General features: G+C 37.3%; 1 protein-coding gene across 2 annotated transcripts in view; it reads left to right on the forward strand.

The window, feature by feature from the left end:
• The first annotated feature begins 9344 nt into the window (after window positions 1-9344).
• The window catches only part of LOC149813156 (uncharacterized), a 98684-nt gene continuing 85081 nt past the window's right edge, over window positions 9345-22947 (forward strand). For both annotated transcript variants that reach the window (XR_016428274.1, XM_089991607.1), the window contains exon 1: window positions 9345-10243. Coding sequence is in view for 1 of the 2 variants with exons in the window: in XM_089991607.1 (XP_089847733.1) it covers window positions 9436-10243 (808 nt within the window). In the remaining variant the exon portion in view is untranslated. The remainder of the gene's footprint in view (window positions 10244-22947) is intronic.

A 22947-nucleotide genomic window follows, 5' to 3' on the forward strand; every position in this document is an offset into this window, starting at 1 on the left:
GTGACACTGAATTTTGCTTTTTACTAAACCAAGAGACTAAAGAATGTCCTAAGAAATGAAAAGTTTCACTAATACTCTTGCGATCAGATTTGCTTCCTGCAAAATCTGCATCACTATATGAAACTAAATCGAAGGAAGATGAATTCAAGTAAAACAATCCAAAATCTGAAGTATCTTTCAAGTATCGAAGAATTTGTTTTACTATAGTTAAGTGAGATTCCTTCGGATTAACTTGAAATCTAGCACACATACAAACACTAAATATTATATCAGGTCGACTAACAGTTAAGTATAATAGAGATCTGATCATACCTCTGTAGAGCTTAGTATCTACATTTTTACCATTTTTATCTTTATCAAGAGAAGTAGTTGTGCTCATAGGATTTCTTCTTGATTTCGATGAGTCCATCCCAAATCTCTTGAGAAGTTATTTTGTATACTTAGTCTGGTTAATGAAGATTCCTTCTTCAGTTTGCTTTATTTGAAGTCCAAGAATGTACTTTAATTCGCCCATCAAGCTCATTTCAAACTCTTCCTGCATAGCTTTAGCAAATTCTTTACAAAGAGAATAATTAGTAGAACCAAATATTATGTCATCAACATAAATTTGCACAATAAGAATATCTGAATTAAGATTTTTAATAAAGAAAGTGAAGTCTACCCGACCAATGGAAAAATCAGATTGTTCTAAAAAATTTCGTAGTCTTTCATACCACGCTCTTGGTGCTTGTTTAAGTCCGTACAAAACTCTTTTTAATTTGTAGACTTTTTCTGGATATTTCTTATTTTCAAAGCCAGGTGGTTGCTCTACATAAACTTTTTCATTGATGTGTCCATTTAAGAATGCACTCTTAACATCAATTTGATATAACTTAAAATTCATGTAACTAGCAAAAGCAAGCATCATTCGAATTGACTCTAATCGAACCACTGGTGCATAGGTTTCATCAAAATCTATGCCTTCTTGATTATAGCCTTGTGCTACTAGTCTTGCTTTGTTTCGAATGACTTCGCCATTTTCATCCAGCTTATTTCGAAAGACTCATCTTGTTTCAATTACCGGATGATCCTTTGGTCTATCAACTAGATCTCATAGATCATCCCTAGTAAATTGGTTAAGTTCTTCAGACATGACCAAAAGCCAAAATTCATCATCACAAGCCTCATTGATATTCTTTGGTTATATTTTAGATATGAAAGCAATATTTACATTATATTGCAATTGCTTTCTAGTTTGGACACCACTCTTTATTTCTCCAATAATTTGCTCATATGGATGATTGGGAACTTCTTTCCAAACCGGTGGAAGAGGAACATTTTCTCAAGAAGTGCTCCCTATCAAAGGTTCTTCTTGAAGTATGACTTCTTCTTCTTCGCTTAGAGGTATAATCTGCTCACAATTCTCATCAAATGCAACATGTAAAGATCCTTCATTGCAAGATGTTCTTTTATTAAAAACACAATAAACTTTGCTTCTAGAAGAATATCCAAGAAATATTGCTTCATCTGATTTTGAATCAAACTTATCAAGATTATCTTTGGTATTTAACAAGCATTTACTACAAAAAAAATTGAAATATGAGATCTTTGGTATACGATCATAATACAATTCAAAACATGTTTTATGTAAGATTGGCCGAATAAGAACATTGTTTAAAACATAACATGTTGTATTCACTGCTTCAACCCAAAAGTATTTTGGTAAATTTTTATCTTGAAGCATGGTTCTAGCACATTCTTGCAAAGTTCTAGTCTTTCTTTCAACAACTCTATTTTGTGGAGTCGCTCTAGGAAAAGCAAAGTTGTGAGATATACCATGTAAATCATAAAACTTTAGAAAATATCCATTTTCAAATTCACCACCATGATCACTACGAATTGTAATAATAGATGTAGATTTTTCATTTGTAATTCTTCTACAAAGTTTAGAAAATTCAGAAAAAACATCATTTTTGCTTTTTAGAAAAATCACCCAAGTAAATCGAGAATAATCATCTACTATAACAAAAGCATACTTGCTACCATTCAAACTTTGAATTCTAAATGGTCCCAATAGATCTAAGTGTAAAAGTTCAAGAGGATGTTTTATTGAAATTATATCTTTTGCTTTAAAAGAACTCTTGATTTGTTTACCCATTTGGCAAGCATCACATAAGTGATCCTTTCTATATGGTATTCTAGGTTGGCCTCTAAGAAGATCATTCTTGAATAACTTAGAAATTAATTTAAAGTTAACATGTCCAAGTCTCTTGTCCTATAACCATTGAATTTCATTTGAAGCAATAAGACATTTTTCATTAAAAGTGGGTAACTCATCTAGATAAAGTTCATATACATTATTCCTTCTTTTACCTTTAAAAATAATCTTTTTAGATTGAAAATAAAAAATTAAGCATAAATCATGTTCAAAAGAAATGTGAAAACCTTCATCACATAATTGACTAATGGATAATAAATTATGCATTAAACCTTCTACTAAAAGAACATTTTCTATCAAGGGAAATTTTGGATTACCAATGTTACCAATACCGATTACTTTTTCCTTTTTATTGTCACCAAAGGTGACGGTTCCTCCATCCTTACTTTAGAGAGTGAAAAATAACTCCGGCCTTTCAGTCATATGTTTGGAACAACCGCTATCCAATATCCATTTGCTCCTTATTTTATATACCTACAACAAAATTGGAAGACAAAGCATTTGACCCCTTTATATTTTTTTGTCCATGAGAGTTAGTCTTAAGAACCCATATCCATTTGGATTTTGGTTTTCTTTGATAATAAATATTCGCTCTATAAAAAGATTTAGCATTTCTAGAGTAATCATGTTTAGGCTTATAAGCATTATAAGTACCATGATTAGATGCATTTCTATTATAACTAGAAAATTGAGTTATTTGAACAAATGATTGAGAATTTTATCTTTGATTCTTTACCACATAATTTGGTCTATTTTGAGTATCAAAGAAACTATATCCCAATCCGGTTTTATTAACCGAACATCTTTGTGAACCAAGAAGTCTTTCTAGATTTTCTTGTCCATTAGTGAACTTGGTCACTATAGAAAGAAGATCATTTGATTTTTCTTTTAGACTTGTTATTTCTTCTTGTAAGATATTAGTTTTAATTCTAATTTCTTTTATCTCAGATGCTTGACAAGAGTTTTCCTTCTTGAGATCTTCTATCTCTTGAAGTAACACTTTGTTTTGAGAGTCAAGAGTTGAATTTTTAGTTTTTAACTCTTTGTTTTTAGAACTTAGACTCTTAAATTTAGCATATAAATCATTAAATACTTCTAATAAATCATCATACTCATATTGACTTACCGAGTCTTCTTATGCTACAAAGCACAAGTTGGCGACTTCTTCATTAGATTCTTCACCGAAAGAGGAGTCACTATCATCCCAACATGCTTGAAAAGCCATCTTATTCTTGAATTGGTCCTTAGTCTTGATTTTGAGAAGAGGATAATTTTCTTGATGTGTCCTGCCTTTTTGCAGTTAAAGCACTTGACTTCATTAAGATTAGAAGAATCATTTTTTTTACCTTCCTTTGAAATATTTCTTTTTTGATGAATCTTTTGAATTGCCTAGTGATGAGGGCAATATCTTCATCTAAGTCTTCAGAGTCAGAGGTGTCCTTGAAAGCAAGAGATTTCTTCTTGGGTTCTTCTTCTTGTCTGTCTTGAAGTTGAACTTCATATGTCATCAAATTACCAACTAAGTCTTCAAGAGAAATGTTATTTAAATTATTGGCTTCCTTTATAGCTGTGGTCTTTCTCTCCCATTCAAGAGTTAAACACCTCAGGACTTTTCTAACTAAATTCACTTGCGAATATTCTTTCCTAAAGGATTTGAGAGTATTAGTAATATCGGTCATTCTTGTTACCATGTCCGATATAGACTCATTTTGCATCATTTTAAATAATTCAAATTTATGAACCAAAGACGCAATCTTAGATTCCTTTACCTTTGACGTAGCTTCATGAGTTACGAGAAAAGTATGCCAAATTTCATTTACTATAGAGCATTGAAAGATGTGATTGAACTCTACCTTGTCAACGACACAATACAACGCATTCATAGCTTTGGCATTGAGTGAAGCAGTCTTCTTTTCTTCATCGGTCCATAGGTTGAAATCAGTTGATGGTGTTTGGTACTTTTCTGAACAACTCTCCAAATTTTGAGATCCATGGATTGTAGAAATATTGTCATTCTTACTTTTCAATATCCATAGTTTGTTCCATTGAAGAAAGAAAGACGAACAAAGGAACATCCTTCTTTGTGCTGAGATGAGGTTATTGTCATGCTAGATGATAGTAAGATGAAAAAATAACAAACCTGCTCTGATACCAAATGAAAGTGTTGTAGGATCGACGCAACGAGCACTAGAGGAGGGTGAATAGTGCTTTTAAATAACGTCTTTAGAATTTTGAAGGATTTTGAGATTCGCAAAGCAATCACACAAAGAACGCAAGAATTTATCATAGTTCGGTCTTTCAGACCTACATCCAGTCCCCAAGCAAAACCCGTTTGAGATTTACACTATCAACCTTGTGTAACCACAATAACATACAGACCAAATCCGATCCCACTTTCAATAACAAACCTACTGATAGCAAACAACTCCTTTAAACCAATGGGTCCTTTTCTTTTACAGAAAAAATGAAATAATCAACTTACAATCAACCTACGAGCCCTTCTTATAAATGCAAATGGAATGCAATTGGCTTTTGAGGTTGTTGAAATACTCAACTCACGAATTCATTGTCTCTCAAAGGAATTTGAGTAAAAAACTAGAGTGAAAATATCAAGTGAGTGAGAAAATGAATACTTGAATGAATATGATTGAGAAGCAAAGAAGTCAATCTTTATAATTCAATGTAATTCGATATGATTCGATGTTTTTGAGTGTGAAATGCACTCATATTTATAGTTGAAAGATTCAATACGTTGAGGGTATGAAAGGATGTCAAAACATTCCATTTTGAACGATCAAGACGTTTGAAAAATGAAAAGACACACCTTTTAAAAGTTACCAAAAAATGGCAAAATCAGTCGACCGGAACAATAGTTAGTCGACTGAAATCAAATATTAACAGACTGACAGTTATTGTCGGTCGACTAATGTGTTTATCATAGCTGTTTGAAAATCTGAAGTTTTGAAACTTAGTCGACTAAAGAAAAAGTTAGTCGACTGATAATATCATCAGTAGACTGAAAAATCTTTCAGTCGACTGCTGCTAAATTTTTCTGAAAACACACGTTCTGTTCGGTCGACTGATAAAACCTTCAGTCGATTGATGTTAAAGTTTTCAACAAATAGACATTCTGTCTGATTGACTGATAAAACCTTCAGTCGACTAATTCAGAAAATTGACATTTTTGCTTTGGAAAATTGGCGCGAAAGAGTTGGTCGACTGGTGAGTCTGTTGGTCGACTAATAAACATGAAAAATTAAGTAAATAGTTTTCTAAAATGATTTTCATGAAGGGTTCTTTTATAAAAGTTTTTCTAAAGACTTTTTAGGTGAAATGCAATCAAAATATGTACTATAAGTAAGGCTCTTACAATAATCTAACATATTTAATGAATTTTATATTTGCACACTAGTCTTCATAGATTCTTCATCGAATTCTTCAATTCTTGTCATCTTTCTTCATTGCCTTAGCTGAAATACAGCTGATTCACTTGTTTATCATCAAAACCTTGTACTTGAAGTATCATGTACGGTTTCATTGTCGTAACAGTAACTTATTCTCGAACCAAACAAATTAGAAAATAAAGTAAGTCCAAAAAAATAAAGAAGGAAGCCTCGCAACTCTTGGTCAACTTTTTCAGATGCACATGTAGCGGATCGACCTTCTCATTTATTACGAAAAGAATAAACTTTCATCGATGTGGAATTGCTTTCACCAGAAATACATTGCCTCCAGTCCTCCATCGACATTCCTAGAAGGGCCATGCACTTGTCCCTTGCGGTATAGTTTGAATCCCATAATAGGACAACACTTCCATGACACTTAAGGTTGGTAATATGTGTCACATCTTTTAGGGTCATGGCGATCTCAAAAGAATCAAACTGGAATGTGTTTGTCTTATTATTTAACTTATTTACTAGGTGGGTCATGGTCTTCCATTACGTTTCAAAAGAATGTTGGTCTAGAAGGCCGCCGAAGTGCATATTTCGCAATCGACCCTTCTGATATTCACTCAAGTGTCTATACCACGACAGAACTACAAGCCACTAACACCACCCTCTGAGCTTTTCACCTAGTGCTCTACTTCTCTTGTAACCTTATTGTAACACAAAATAACATATTATTCGTGTTAAATCAAAAGTACTCCTATTTGTACTTCTACATGTCGTTGTACACAATAATCACTATAAATAATAATTGTTGTACACTCGCTATACATAGTAATCGATATCACAGTAATCACTATACATAATCATACCTATAACAGTAAATTGTTCGCAATAATCGCTATACATAGTAATCGCTATCACAGTAAATCATTCATAGTAATCACTATCATACTAATCACTATATATAATCATACCTATAACAGTAAATCATTCACAGTAATCGCTATCACAGTAATAATTGATATCACAGTAAATCGTTCATAGTAATCGCTATCACATTAATCGTTATACATAGTAATAACTCTCACAGTAAATCGTGATAGACATAATCGATTTACGTACCTTGGTCACACTTTTCTCCTCTTCATCCCCTCCTTCCATCCTCTGACTTTTTTCTTCCTTTCTTCGCTCCTTCGGCTCCTTACTCTGTTTTTCAATTACTTCATTCATTTCCATTTCCTTCTCTTTATTCTCCTGCTTTTTCCTTTTTGTTTCCTTCTCGTCATCCTCCTACTTCTTCCTTTCCCTTTCCTTCTCTTCCTCCTCCTGCTTTTTCCTTTTTTTTTTCCTTCTCTTCCTCCTCCTGCTTCTTCCTTTCTCTTTTCTTATCTTTCTCGTCCTCCTTCTCCTTCCTTTGCCTTTCCTTATCTTCCTCGTCCTTTCTCCTTCTTCTTCCTTTGCCTTTCCTTCTCTTCCTCATCCTTGTTCTCATTCTCCTTCTTTCGTCTTTCCTTTTCTTCCTTATCATGACGTTTCTTCTTTTGCCTTTCCTCTTTCATCTTCATCATTTGCCTTTCCTTCTCTTCCTCCTCATTCTTCTTCAATTGCCTTTGATTCTCTTCTTCTTCCTCGTTATTCTTTCTTTGCTTTTCCCTCTCATCCTCCTCCTTTTTCTTTTGTCTTTCTCTGTCCTCCTCCTCTTTCTTCCTTTGCCTTTCCTTCTCCCCCCCTCCTTTTTCATTTGCCTTTGCTTTTCTTTCTCTTTCTCCTTCTTCCTTTGCCTTTCCCTCTTCTCCTCCTCCTTCTTCTTCATCTTTGGTTCTTCCCCATGCTTCCTTTGCTCTTCAACCTCAATATCTGATGAATAATCCTCTGTATAATACAATTTTAATGCTTTATCCTTTTCTTTATGATTCTCAATCTTTATTATATTTTGATACCTTTCATAATGCTCATATAGATGAGACTGACGGATCATTTCAGTATCTCTCATAAAATTGAACAGTAGGAGATTTCTTGTCTGACAAGCTTTAGACATTACTAACCTGCACAACTCATAAATTTAATTGCATCATTATATGTTACAATCACTTCACCAAGCATATAATATTACAAATCATCACAATATTTGGCTTCTTAAGTAAATATCGTTATAAGATTTAACAAACTTAAGTACAAATTGAGGTAACTTCGTAAATACACATCGCTACTGCTTTAAATGTATAAATCATTGCAACCTCAAACTTACAAATCGTTGTAGAAATCATAACCTTCATAAGTAAATATCGTTGTAACGTTTGAGCTTCATACGTAAACATTGTTATACGATTTATCAAACTTAAGTACAAATCATGGTAATTTCATTAAATCGTTACTGCTTCAAACGTATAAATCGTTGCTGCTTTATAAAAACAAATCGTGCTAACTATTTTTCGAATCCCAGAAAGTGGATAGGTACAAATCTATTTGTTTTAGTATGAAAATATGTATTATTTAGCATGAATAGTAAAACCAGTTGTAAGATTTAGCATTCAGATTTACAAATCGATTTGTTTGCATAACAAAACCTTACACAAAACTCACCGAAATGATTTTTGATAATCCGATAGTAGAGGAAAAATACCCAGAAGGTAGACGCAACCGATGGTAGCAACGATGTTGTCACTGTGCAGACGACGGTAAATGATGCTCCGGTGGTAGCAGACGACGACAAAGGGTGTTCTGGCGACAACAAACGACGATAAATGATGCTATGATGAAAGCAGGCGACAACAAAGGAAGGTCCGATGAGAGCAGACGACGGCAAATGAAGTTTCTATTACAACAGCTGATGCAAAACTTTATTTCTCAGAGCAAAAATCAAACATTTGGACTTTGAAGAGTTAACATTATTCTCGAACCGACGTTTCACTTTTCTAGATGAAGGATCTTGAACCATTGTTTCAATTTTCTAGATAGAGAATATTTTTGTCTTTTTTTCAAATGGTTGTTTCATGGCGAGAACAGCCTGAAAGAGTACTTAAGTCTTTCCATGAACTTCGATGTTAAGTGATGCCGACACACGGGGATACAACCCGACGTGCTTGTATAGTGGCGCTCATTCGGACCCCGAACACGCTAGCAAACAATGCGTCTTTCCGGGAACATATAACCTGCTTCGTAACATTACCGTTTAAGCATTTTTGTTGAGGGTAGGGGTGGCAATTTCTGACACGACCCGCCAACCCGCCTCTTAGGCAGGTTCGGGTTGGGCTTAAGCCAACCCGTTTAATAAACGGGTCGACCCGCGTAACCCGTTTATTAAACAGGTCGGGTTCGGGTTGGGGGTATGCCAACCCGCCAACCCGGCTGACCCGTTTAATAAACGGGTTAGGCGGGTGGGTCAACCCGCCAACCCGACCCGCCAACCCGTCTGCCCGACCCGTCAACCCGCCAACCCGACCCGCCAACCTGCCTACCTGCCAACCCGATCTGTCAACCCGCCAACCCGACCCGCCAACCTGAAAACCCGTTTACCCGACCCAACCCATTTATTAAATGGGTTGGCGGGTCATGTCGGGTTAGCCGTTTATTAAACGGGTCGGGTTCGTGTTTGCCACAGCCGACCCATTTAATAAACGGGTCGGGTTCGGGTTGAGGTATGCTGACACGCCAACCCGCCAACCCGACCCGATTGCCACCCCTAGTTGAGGGTCAGGCTGGCACGTGCGGCTCCACCCCTGCTTCCGTCCTCTCTCCTCCTGCTCCTTTCCTTTCCTTCCCTCTCACTCGTTGTTGGGCACCCCTCGCCTCGCGGTGCCGTGCTGTCAAGAACCCTAACGCTGCTGGAACGGCCATCAACCTTCTTTCATGGACAGTCTGACTGCCGGGTGGATCTTGGAATTCGTCCTCCGGCAACCGGTCGACGATTGGATTGTCAACAAGCTCCTCACGGTCTTCTCCCTCTCCGACGACGATGCCCGTCTCAAGAAGACCATCCTCTTGAGGAGGATCTCCTCCGAGGTCGCCAAGGGTACCATCTCCGAGGCGACTCTCGATTCCCTCGAGATGGTCGAGGAACTCGACTCCTTGTTGCAAAAGGGGGTATCGGAATCGACGGAGTCGATGGGAACCGCATACGGTGACGTCGCGCTGGCCTGCACCCTGAACTTCCTGAGGGACGGACCCGATGATGAGCAGCGGGAGTACTACTCCGCGCTGCAGAGGATCTGGAGAGGGCGGATCGCCAAGATGGAGATGGCGGGATGCATGAGCTTGGCTAGGAACAGCATGAGGGAAGCGATGAACGAGCTCGAGGCGGTGGTGGTGGCCGTGGCCGTGGCCGGAGGGGAGTGCGTCCAAACCCACGAGTTGAGGAGCGAGGCACTTAGGGTTGCCCTGGAATCGCTGCGGGTATTCTTGCGCAACGCCGTGCGTGACCTGGGGCCACCCTTTCTGGAGGATGTGGCTGGAGCCGTCCAGGGGAAAGGTGCGCTCGATGGTGTTTGGAAAAGTGTAGTGTTTCGGTCTGATGTCCGGGATGTGTTGCGAGTTGCTGCTTCAAAGTCGGAAACTGGTTCAGGCAACACGGCGCTTAGTGGCTCCCAAGCGCGTAACGATAGGAGAAGGCAGGAGAGAGCGACTCCTCCTCCTCTTCCTCCTGGCCCTCCATGGATCGGTCAGTGCTAATTTCACATTAACGTAGTTGATCAATATGCAAGTAATGTGATAATTTCACACTATTAATGGAGTTAATTAATATGCCAGTAATGTGCGAGTGTTTATATATATATATATATATATATATATATATATATATATATATATATATATATATATATATATATATATATATATATATATATATATATATATAAAGGATCCGTGCTAAATATGCGACGGTGCTAAATGAAACATTTTTATTGGATTTTTCTGTGTTTTTTCAGCATGATTGATTTACTAAAAATCGACACTTGGATCATGCATTTTGGATAAAAAAATGGTATTTGCGGCCTCTAAAATTTATGAAAATTGTAGGCCATTGATTTTTGAAACCTTGTAAAAACCGATCCATGCATCAAAATAGAACTGATTTTTATAAAAACAAACATAAAAACAAGCATATAAATCACATATGTACAGTAGAATTTCGAAAGAACACTAGAACCCAATAAAATGTTTCATTTAGCATCGTACCATATTTAGCACGGATCCTGTATCATATATATATATATATATAGATATATATATAGGAAAAAAGGGTAGGTGCCTGACCCTTTTGTGTGCCTACCACGTGCCTACTGAGCGTGGATAGGGGTTTTCAGGTTATTTTTTAAAAATCTGACCCTACAGATGTGTTCTGCATGATCAATTTACTAGGACATCACACTTGGATCATGTTTTTTTTTTTGACAAAAAATGTTTTTTAAGCATTGCTTATTTTTTAAAATTGTAGACCATTGATTTTTTAATCTTATAAAAACCTAACTTGGTGTTGGAATTGGACAATCCAAAAGTAGATTCTCACAAAATCAAGCATGTAGATTACATCTACGTGGTTAGATTTTAGAAAAAATAGAAACAATCTTTTCAAAGCTCGGTAGGCACGCCCTAGGCACAAAAAAGCATCAAGCACCTACCCCTTTCTCTCTCTAGGTGTGAAATTGATGCGTGCTAAATGGGTTTTTCTGCCCTTCCAGTGTTTTTTTTGGGGGGTTTTCTGCCCTTTCAGTGTCTTTTTCGCAGTTCCAACCCCATAAATGTGTTGGGCATGGTCCATTTACTAGAAATCCACACCTGGATCATTTGCTTTCGATGAAAAAAATGATATTTGGAGCCTAAAAATTTACAAAGATTTTGGACGGTTGATTTTTCAAACCTTATAAAAATCCACCCATATGTTGAAATCAAACAGTTCAAGAGCTCTGATCCCTATAAAATCAAGTACATAGATCACATCTATATGGTTATAATTTAAAAATAAAATAAAAATCCCTGAAAAACTCATTTAGCATGTATCATTTCGCACCTACCTATTACTCTCTCTCTCTCTCTCTATATATATATAGTACTACGGAATTATTGAGCTGAAAATCATAGGTGCAAATTGTATTGACTCAATCCAACCATGTAGATGTGTTCAACATGGTTTGATTACTAAGGAACAGATCTTGGATTGTGTTTTTCTGGCATAAGAACAAGATTTTTGAATCGTGAAATTTTGATAAATTATGGGCCATTAATTTTTAAAGCCTTTGAAAAGCTTGCTTGCATTTTTCAATTACATGATTTAGAGTCCATTCCCTACTAAACAAGGTAACAAACCATATAGATCACATTTGTAAGGACTGTCTGATCTACAAAAGAATTGAAAAAATATGAAAAGAAGGTGATTTCTACTCAAGTAGTTCTGTACCTTATTAGTGCCAAACTCTTACGCATACACCTAGCGCACACCTATTGTGGTTATGAGCGTCAATAAGATATGCTGGTGCACAATGTTGTTTGCATAGGTCTAACCATAAAGATGGGTTGCCATGATATTTTTACCATATTAGCATGTCTAATCATCTCCAAAATATCATATCTTTAAATTTTAAAATAGTGAAAAATCAATTGCTAATAATTCATCAAGATGAAGATGGTTAAAAAATGACCTAAAAGATCATGTCCCAGTCGACTTTAACACATGTAAATAGCAACTAGATCATGATGTCATGCTAAACATGGTCCAAAGGTGATTTTGGAGATTATATAAATCAAGAATGCACCACTATAAATTATGATGGTTTAGTGGCAAAATAGACACGATTACATCTCTCTCTCTCTCTCTCTATATATATATATATATATATATATAATAGTGAGAGAGGGAGGTGTACCTTCAAACACAATCGACGAATGTTTTTTGTGGCTGATCGTGTGTGCAATCAATGGTGGAACAAAATCTCCTTAAAAATGATCTTTAGCTTCGGTCAACGTCCATCGCCAAAGGCCATTTTCGCACAAACATGGCATGTTTGTGTAAAAGTATCTCCGACAAGATACTAAGATCAAGACCTTAATATTCTTGATAATAAACCCGACACAAATGCACAATAAGAACACTTTAGAACACTTGTGCATAAAAGCACAACTCACAAAAACTCACAAATGCACAAAGGCATAAAAATAATGGAATCACTTTATTGAGCACTTGGGCTTTGACTCAAAGCCATGAAGAAATACAAAGGGGAGAACCCCTATTTATAACAACACAAAGGGGGCCTTGGAGGGGCTCCACTCATAGACGTTGGAGCCCCTCCAACGGTCACAAATGTGACCGTTGGAGGGGCCCAACGTCTATGTTAGTGGGCCCCCCAAGGTACCTTTTGGTACTTTACATAAAAGAAATAAAAAAACAAAAAGAAAGAAAAATAAAATAAATTTACAATCACATTCATAAAGTGAATGTGCGTAAAACAGAGGAAAAGACTAAACTACCCCTACGGCTAAACAAATAGAAATATATATTATATATATAATAAGTAGATACATATACATATATATTAATATATGTATATGTATTACCTTATATATATAAAATATATATATTACATTATATGATTATGTACATAATTTAATAGTTTGTTGGCGTTCATCCTTTTAACTTGTTCGAAGATACTCCTCTCTCTCTATATATATGTATAGATACTAGTGTTAAAAATGTAAATATACATATATGTATTTATATGTATATATATATATATTTATGTGTAACTAGATAGTAATTAGGGTTAGTTTTCTTTTTTGTTTGAGATTTGTTGACTAGTCAAACATAGAGTTGTTGGACCCCCAATGACTCTCTTGAGTCTCATTCTTTCTGTGCATAAATATTGGGTAAAACCCCACCATTTGTAATGCTTCTTGCATTATTCCACCATCAATAAAATATTATTTTTTATTATTGTGTTAATCACCTTGGGTGGATTTGGTGTGTGAGCCCATTTCGTGGCTAGTGTATGTTTTTTTGGTGCTTTGGTGTATGAGCCCATCTTCGGAGGACCTTGTTTCCTTTCACGATATCAGAGCTTGGAGATCAAGCTGATTTTCAGTGCACTCGGAAGCGTGCTTGACCATACTTTAAATGATTTTGAAAATGATAAAGTATCTTAATACATATTTTTTATATATATTGTATTATTGGCTTGCTTGACCATACTCTTCCCATAATATATATATATATATATATATATATATATATATATATATATATATATATATAAAAGTATTGTTATTTCTAGTTGGATTGTTATTTTGCTCTATTTACACGTTCTCAAAGTATTGACGCTATTTACAAGTTCTCAAACAAATAACTCGTACATTACATAAAATATCATGTTATTCCATAATATAAATTTTTTAAGGGGGCTTACAGATCTTCTTTGATATGCTCGAAAGGTCAGTTGGACGGTCAGGCCATATATATATACAGCTCATATTACACCACAAACTTAATGAAATAAAAAAAAATCAAGATTTCTCCTTATATGCATTCGATTCAAAGCATGATATATATATATATATATATATATATATATATATATAGAGAGAGAGAGAGAGAGAGAGAGAGAGAGAGAGAGAGAGAGAGAGAGAGAGAGAGAGAGAGAGAGAGAGAGAGTAATGGGTCTGTGCTAAATGAGTTTTTCAGTTTTTTTTGAAATTCTGACCGTACAGATGTGATCTATGTACTTGCTTTTATAGGTATCAGCTCTTCAAGTGTTCGATTCCGACACATGGGTGGTTTTTTATAACGTTCGATAAATCAACGGTCCAAAATCTTTGTAAATTTTTGAGGCATCAAATATCATTTTTTCATCGAAAACACATGAACCAGATGTGGATTCCTCATAAATCGACCATGCCCAACACATTTATGGGGTCAGAACTGCGAAAAAAACATCGGAAGAGCAGAAAAACCCATTTAGCACATTTCATTTAACACAGACCCATTTAGCACACACAGAGAGAGAGAGAGAGAGAGAGAGAGAGAGAGAGAGAGAGAGAGAGAGAGTAGTTCCCGAACAGTTTATGTCCTAAATTGTTCCAAACACCTTTAGAAAACATAATTACACATATTTTTTGCTTAATCCAGACCTGTAGATGTGTTCTCTATACTTAGTAGAAAGCATGTATTAGATTAGGCATTTTTCATGTTTGATGTGTTTTTAGAGCAATCAAAACTCCGCCTATGTATAATTGTTTAGTTATACACTGCCGGTCCCAGGCCCGGATAAAGGAGGAGGGTTGCGGTAGGCCAGTGACAACCATCATAAAAACTTAGTCATACCTATGAATATGAACCAATATGAGAATTTCGTTGGGGCGTTCCCTACTGAGCGACGCGCTGTACTCTATAGGCCTGGAGGCAGTGATAAATGGGCAAGGGTTGCTAGGTCATCGCCTGGAAGTGATACGAGTGGGGGTAAAAAAGTTAGTCCAAGATCATAAAATTAGGTTAGCCACTTGGAACATAGGGTCTTTAATTGGTAAGTTGGTAGAGTTAGTAGATGTTATGTGTAGGAGAAAGATTGATATTTTATGTCTACAAGAGACCAAATGGGTAGTTGAGAAAGCAAAAGTGATAAGAACCTTGGGGATATAAGATTTGGTATACAAGAATAAATAGGAATATGAATGGAGTAGGGATTGTTATGAGTCGTGAGTTTATAGATAATGTAGTTGAGGTCTGTAGGAAGGGTGATAGGATTTTACTTATTAAATTAGTATTAGGTACGAATATTATTAATATTATTAGTGTTTATGCACCTCAAGTAGGTTTAGATGATTCCATTAAGCGTCAATTTTGGGAAGATTTAGATGGAGTAGTAGTACAAGGGATATCTTATGGAGAAAAACTTTTCATCGGCGGTGACCTTAATGGACATGTAGGCATTAGTAGGGATGGATTTGAGAGTATCCATGAAGGCTATGGTATAGGAGAAAGAAACAAAAGTGGGGAAATGATTTTAGATTTTGGTTTGTCCTATGATATGATCTTAGCAAACACTTGGTTTAGGAGGAGGGAGTCTCACCTAGTAACATTTAAAAGTGGGGCTAATATGAGTCAGATAGATTTTTTCCTACTTAGAAAGAGAGATAGGGGTTGTTGCATCGATTGTAAGGTTATACCGGGAGAAAGTGTAGCTACACAACATAGAGTCTTAATTTTAAATCTTAGAATTAGACAATGCCGCAAAAGGGAAAGACATAGGATAGATCCTAGAATTAAGTGGTGGGCACTGAAAGGAGCTAAACAAGGAATGTTTGTAGAGCAGATAGTTAAGGAAGCTGATTGGTGTCTCGAGGAGGATTCAGAATCAATGTGAAATAAAATAGCGGGTGGCATGAGAAAGGTGGCTAAGGAGGTATTGGGTGAATCTAAAGGCGGTGCACCGCTAGGTAAGGATACATCATGGTGGAACGAGGATGTCAAATTAGCTATTAAGGTTAAACGAGAGTGTTATAAAAATCTAAGTAAGAGTTGTGATAATGAGAATTTGGAGAAGTATATGATAGCAAAGAAGGAAGCTAAAAAAGTAGTTCGAAATGCGAGGGATAAGGTATATAAGGATGTTTATGACAAGTTGGATATCAAAGAGGGCGAGAAGGATATTTATAGGCTTGCAAAGATGAGAGATAGAAAATCGAGGGATCTGGGTATGGTTAGATGTATCAAAGATGAAACGCAAAGGGTTTTAGTCAAAGATGAGGAGATTAAGGAGAGATGTAAAGATTATTTTGATAAGCTATTTAATGGAAGTCATGCTCAGGATCTTGGAGACTTATCCATTCCTTTTCATGAGATGAATCGTGACTTCATGCGCAAGATTTAAAAAAAAGAAATTGCAGAGGCTGTAAAGAAAATGAAATCAAGAAGGGCAGTTGACCCAGATGGTATACCTATCGAGGCCTGAAAATGCTTGGGAGAGAAAGGTTTAGAATGGTTAACAAATCTGTTTAACAAGATTTGGCGGACAAATAAGATGCCTAATGAGTGGAGGAAGAGTACTTTGGTGCCTCTATATAAGAATAAGGGTGATATACAAGATTGCACAAACTATCGTGGTATAAAACTCATGAGTCATACTATGAAACTTTGGGAGAGGGTGATTGAGTCTAGGTTGATGAAGGTTGTTATGATATCGGAGAATCAATTTGGTTTTATGCCTGGAAGATCAACTATGGAAGCTATACATCTTCTTAGACAACTTATTGAGAGAAATAGAGAGAGGAACAAAGATTTACATATGGTTTTTATTGATTTGGAGAAGGCATACGATAGAGTACCTAGGGACGTTCTCTGGTGGACAATGATGAAGAAATGTGTTTCTCTCAAGTACATTAGTATAATTAAAGATATGTATGAAGGAGTAGTAACCAATGCCTGCACTTGTGGAGGGGTGACAACCAATTTTCCTATAACGGTTGGGTTACATCAAGGATCTGCTTTAAGCCCTTTCCTATTTGCTATAGTGATGGATGAGCTTACGAGATCAATTCAAGAAAATGTGCCGTGGTGTATGTTGTTTTCTGATGATATTGTTTTGATTGATGAGTCTAGAGCTGGGGTTAATGCTAAGTTAGAACTATGGAGACAAACATGAGAAGCAAGAGGTTTTAAGTTGAGTAAGAGTAAGACAAAATATATGGAATATCGGTTTAGTAAGCAACGAAGTAGTGATGGAAGTGTAGTGAAGCTTGGTCAGCAAGAAATACCGGTGGATGATTGTTTCAAATATTTAGGATCTATCATTCAAAAGTATGGAGAAATTAATGGAGATGTAAATCATAGGATAAAGGTTGGGTGGATGAAATGGAAAAGTGCAACTGGAGTGTTGTGCGATCATAGAATGCCATTGCGGTTGAAGGGAAACTTTTATAGGACGACTATTAGGCCTGCTTTACTATATGGTATAGAATGTCGGGCTGCCAAGAGACATCATATTCAAAAAATGAGTGTAGCTGAGATGCGTATGCTTAGATGGATGTGTGAAAATACAATAAAAGATAAGATTCGAAACGAGGAAATACGTAAGAAGGTAGGTGTTGCAGCCATTGAAAATAAGATGAGAGAGAATCGTTTACGGTGGTTTGGACATATTCGGCGAAGGCCTAATGATGCTCCAGTTAGAAGGATGGAGAAATGGAAAAATATATTAGTTAAAAGAGGCCGGGTAGGCCTAGAAAGGCATGGATGGAGATGATAGGAAAGGATATGAATGTTTTGAACCTCACCGAGGACATGGCATTGGATAAAAATGATTGGAGGAGAAGGATTCATGTGGAAGACCCAGAATGATTTTCTTTTTTGGTTCATATCGCCGACCCCAATTGTTTTGGGATGAAGGCGTAGTTGTTGTTGTTGTAATATGAGCCGTTGAGTTTTGATTGCTCTAAAAACACATCAAACATGAAAAATGCCTAATCTAATACATGCTTTCTTCTAAGTATAGGAAACACATCTGCAGGTTTGGATTAACCAAAAAATACATGCAATTATGTTTTGTAAAGGTGTTTGGAACAATTTAGGACATAAACAGTTTGAGAACTACTCATTTTCTCTCTCCATATATATATATATATATATATATATATATATATATATATATATATATATATATATAAGGAAAAAAATGCAACCAACTCTAGGTGGAACATCTATGACATTGGATGAAATTTAATCTAAGGGTACACAATTTAAATTTAAAAGTTAAAGTTTCACAAATTATTGTCTAATCATTTATAAGCTATCTTCTACATGGCAACTCATAACAATCATTTATGAAGTATCATTTATTAAGGTTTTGACCTTCAATTTAAATTTGCGTCACTGGTGTATATGATGTCACAGTGCATAATTAGTTGCATCTTCCTCCTTTTCTATATACACAGACACACCTGCCCCACTTCATTCATGTGTTCACACAACATACGTGTTGAGACTAAGATGTTTTTATGATGCTTTTAGTAAATAAGTTTTTCTAAAGTAGAGGTTATTTGAGTCTTATTCTTTAATGAGGGACCTGGGTGTAATTGTGTTCTTTGGACTATCTCTATTTAATATAGAGAGTAGCCCTAATTGAAATGAGTAAGTTAGATTATTCTCCAGCCGTCTCTCTCTCTCTCTTTCTCTATCTTTCTCTCTCTCTCTCTACCTTGGTTGCTGTGCATCTCACTTTACTTTCAACATGGTATCAGAGCAGCGTCCCCTCCTGGGATACAGTTGCTGATCGTGGGTCGTGTAATGCTGCTGTGGCTGATCGTGGAAAACTGCAGCAAGCTGCAACATGTGTCGTGAAACGTGGAAAGTGGCTGATCGTGGAAGCACTCAGATCGTGGCTGATCGTGGAAGCACTCAGATCGTGGGTCGTGTGATGCCGCTGGTCTGATTTGATTCTCTGTGTTGTCGACACAGATTTTTACATAAAAAAAATATGATCGTTGCAAATTGATTGGATGCTGCGGGCTTCAAAACAAATGATCTTTGACGTGTGGATGGTGGAGAAGTTCAGATTGAGTGAAGATCTGATGCAGAGAAGTCGCGAAATCAAATCAAGTGGGGGTCGGTTCTGTTAAAGGCTGTGAAGAATCAGATACAGCAGAGATCTGATCCATTGTCCTTGGGAGCGTGATCTCGTGCCCTGCTCCAAGTTCGAGTGACTCCAGTTTCTAGCATGAATCAGAGGCATATTCGTGGTGGATGTGCAGTCGAGGTATGCATCTCTATCTTAGTTGTGATATGCATCTCTATAGTGGTGGATGTATAGTCGTAGTAGACAACCTATTGTAGTTGTGGTATTCAGCCTGTCAAGGTCGTGGATGATGCAGTCGTGAAGGGTAAAGCAGGAGGGAACCTTCTGCACAGGTCGTGTGTGCTGGTGCTGTGACTGTATTGCGTTGAGGCTGCTGCTGATAAAAAAAAAACAGTCGTGAAACTGATCAGGAAAGCAGTCGTGAAATTGCACAGGGAAAATTATTTTGTTTCTGCTCATGTTATCGCTGGTTGTGCTCAGATTTTATTTAGCAAGCAGCTGGGTGCTGTGTCGTGATCCTTTTGCCTCAGTTGATGTTTGAAAACAACATGTAGAAAATATCCTGTTCGTGGGAACCTTGTCTTTTGAAGTGAGATTCTGTGTTGGGTGTTGCTACTGTTTGTCGTAGTGGCGGATATGTGATGGTAACACATTGTAAGTCGTGTTGGATGTGTGATCTTGATTTACAACCTATAGTCATCCTTGGTTGAGGTGGAAAGTTTTGGTCGAGTTTCTTTAAAATTATATTTAAAGTTTGGATCTGAACAGTCGAAGGTCGTGTTTCTCAGATTTCATTGGTGAAGTCAAAACTTGATATTGTCGGACTTGTTGTTGATTGTGGGTATGCGTGTGTGGTTGCTCCTGCATTTTGTGAATCAAGCCCATTAGTTTATATTATGGCTCAAGTGGTTAAATCAGATGCAGATTCCTCCAATGATTGTGTAACTCTTAGCAGGGCTGAATATGACGAGCTCCTTGCTTTACGATCATCCAATTCGAAGCCTTCTGTTGCGGAGGTTGTGTGCTCGGCCGGTGATGGCCTATCTGCTCAAGGTGGTAGGTGGGTCATTGATTCTGGAGCCTCTGGTCACTTGTGCGGAAACTCGAGCAACTTTGTGAGTTTAAAACCTGTGACAGGTCAAAAAGGGGTACGTCTTGCTGATGGTAGCTCTTCCCCAATTATAGGGCAAGGAAACATGTCTATTACCCCTACTCTTCAATTGTCGCATGTTCTTCATGCTCCTTCGTTTCCACAGAATTTATTATCCGTCAGTCGATTGACAAAAGAGTTGAATTGTAGAGTGATTTTTGATCCTATGGGATGCACCTTTCAGAACTTGCTGACAGGGAGAAGGATTTGTGGTGGCTATGAGGAAGGTGGTCTGTATTACCTACACCAACCAGAGGTTTCGACCAATTCTGCTGTTACATCATCCTCAAGTCCTCTTTTGTGACATCATCGTTTGGGTCACCTTCCAGTGACAAAACTTCGTCGTGTCATTCCTCATATACCTCCCTCAGTTTCTATTCAGTGTGAAACATGTCAATTGGGAAAGCATTGTCGAAGTTCTTTTCCCTCCAGTCAGAGTCCATCAAGTCAAGGATTGTTTGATCTTCTTCATGTAGATGTGTGTGGTCCGAGTAGGATTCCGAATAGGTCTCAATGTCGTTATTATCTAGTTATTATTGATGACTTCTCGAGACTATCGTGGGTGTTCATGTTAAAAGATCGGTCTCAAGGTCCTGTCATTCTTAAATCTTTAATTGCAAAGATAAAAACTCAATTTGACATATGTGTTAAAATTGTTCGCACTGATAACGCTCTTGAGTTCAAATCCAAAGACTTACTTCAATTCTACTCTGTTAATGGGATTCAACCTCAATTTACATGTCCCCATACCTCCCAGCAAAATGGGGTGGCTGAGAGGAAACATAGACAAATCCTTAATGTTGCTCGGTGCCTTATGATTCAATCCAATATGCCTGCTATATACTGGGGCGATGCGGTTTTGACAGCCGGGTTTCTTATAAATCGCATGCCGTCAAGTTCTGTAGAAAACCAAATCCCAATTCAAATTCTTCATCCAGAGGCTCCTCTCTTTCCTATCCCCCCTAAAGTCTTTGGATGTGTGTGTTTTGTGCATAAGCTGGGTCCTGATCGAGATAAACTTGTTGCTCAGTCTATTAAATGTGTTTTCCTTGGGTATCCTAAGAACCAAAAAGGATATCGTTGCTATGACCCTATATTTCATAAAGAGTATGTCAGTGCAGATGTTACCTTCTTCGAGTCTATTCCTTATTTTTCGAGCACTACTCCAAGGTTACAAGATAGTCAGGGTGATGTTTTTCCTCTGCCAATTCCCCCTTTTCCTTTAGAGTCGTTCACTCCAAAGCCTGTGGCTCCATCCTCTGGGGAGTCTCGATACAGAAACCCTCCTATAGTGTATACTCACAGGTTACCACCTATCTCCATGTCCCCATTATCTCCTTCTCCTGAAGTTAGTATCTCTGAGCATACTGAAGTTTCTGCTGTTGATGAGGATCTTCCTATTGCTCTGCGAAAAGGGAAAAGACAGTGCACCCTTCATCCCATTTCTCAGTTTGTTTCTGAAGTTAATCTTAGGGCTTCTATGAAGAATTTTATCTCGGCTTTGTCTGCCTCCTCTGTTCTGCTTCATCACAGTCAGGCTCTATTCGACCCCAAATGGATGCAAGCTATGAAGGATGAGATGGATGCCCTATGTTCTAGGGGCACTTGGGATTTGGTGGATCCCCCAACTGATGCAGATATTGTTGGCTGCAAGTGGGTATATACCATTAAATATAACTCAGATGGGTCAATTGAACGGTACAAAGCCCGGTTGGTTGCAAAAGGGTATACTCAGACTTATGGTGTTGACTTTTTTGAAACTTTCTCCCCAGGTGCTCGTCTTGGCACTATTCGTCTTGTTCTTTCTGTTGCTGTGCACCATGGATGACCCTTGTTTCAGTTGGATGTCAATGCCTTTTTGTATGGGGATTTGCATGAAACTGTCTACATGCAACAACCCCCAGGCTTTGAGGTTCAGGGGGAGTGTAAGAAGGTGTGCAAGTTGAAGAAGGCTATTTATGGCCTGAAGCATAGTCCAAGGACATGGTTTCACAAATTATTTGAGGTAATGTCGAGTTTTGGCTTTGTCAGGTCCGCTTCAGATCACTCCTTGTTCATCAAGAAAACCAGTGCTGGAATTGTTGTTATGGTGGTATATGTCGATGACATCATATTAACAGGGAGCAGTGCCCAAGATATTTCTGCCACAAAAGATCATCTTCAGAAACACTTTGTTACTAAAGATCTTGGTCACCTACGATATTTTCTGGGTATTGAAGTTGCAAGAAACAAAGAGGGCTTAGTGTTGTCTCAAAGAAAGTATGTGTTGGACTTATTAAAAGAGACTGGAATGCTAGGAGCCAAGCCAGCTAATATTCCAATGGATCCCAAAACTCACATGTTCGATGAGAAGTCTGAGTATGTGGACAATGTCAGCTTTAGATCCTTGGTGGGTAAGTTACTATATGTGACTGTTACTAGACCTGACATTTCATTAGCTGTGAGTAAAATCAGTCAGTTCATGGACAAACCTACAAAAGTTCACTGGGATGCAACTATGATGGTTATTCGGTACTTAAAGGCATCTCTTGGTAAAGGTCTGTTGTTTAAACAAAATCCATCTTTGGACGTTGTTGCTTACACTGACGCGGATTATGCAGGATCTGTTGAAGATAGGAAGTCAACATCTGGATTTTGTGTGTTTGTGGGAGGAAATCT

Source organism: Nuphar pumila, chromosome 16 (assembly GCF_984573655.1).
Source record: "Nuphar pumila chromosome 16, dmNupPumi1.hap1.1, whole genome shotgun sequence".
Classification (NCBI taxonomy): Eukaryota; Viridiplantae; Streptophyta; class Magnoliopsida; order Nymphaeales; family Nymphaeaceae; genus Nuphar; species Nuphar pumila.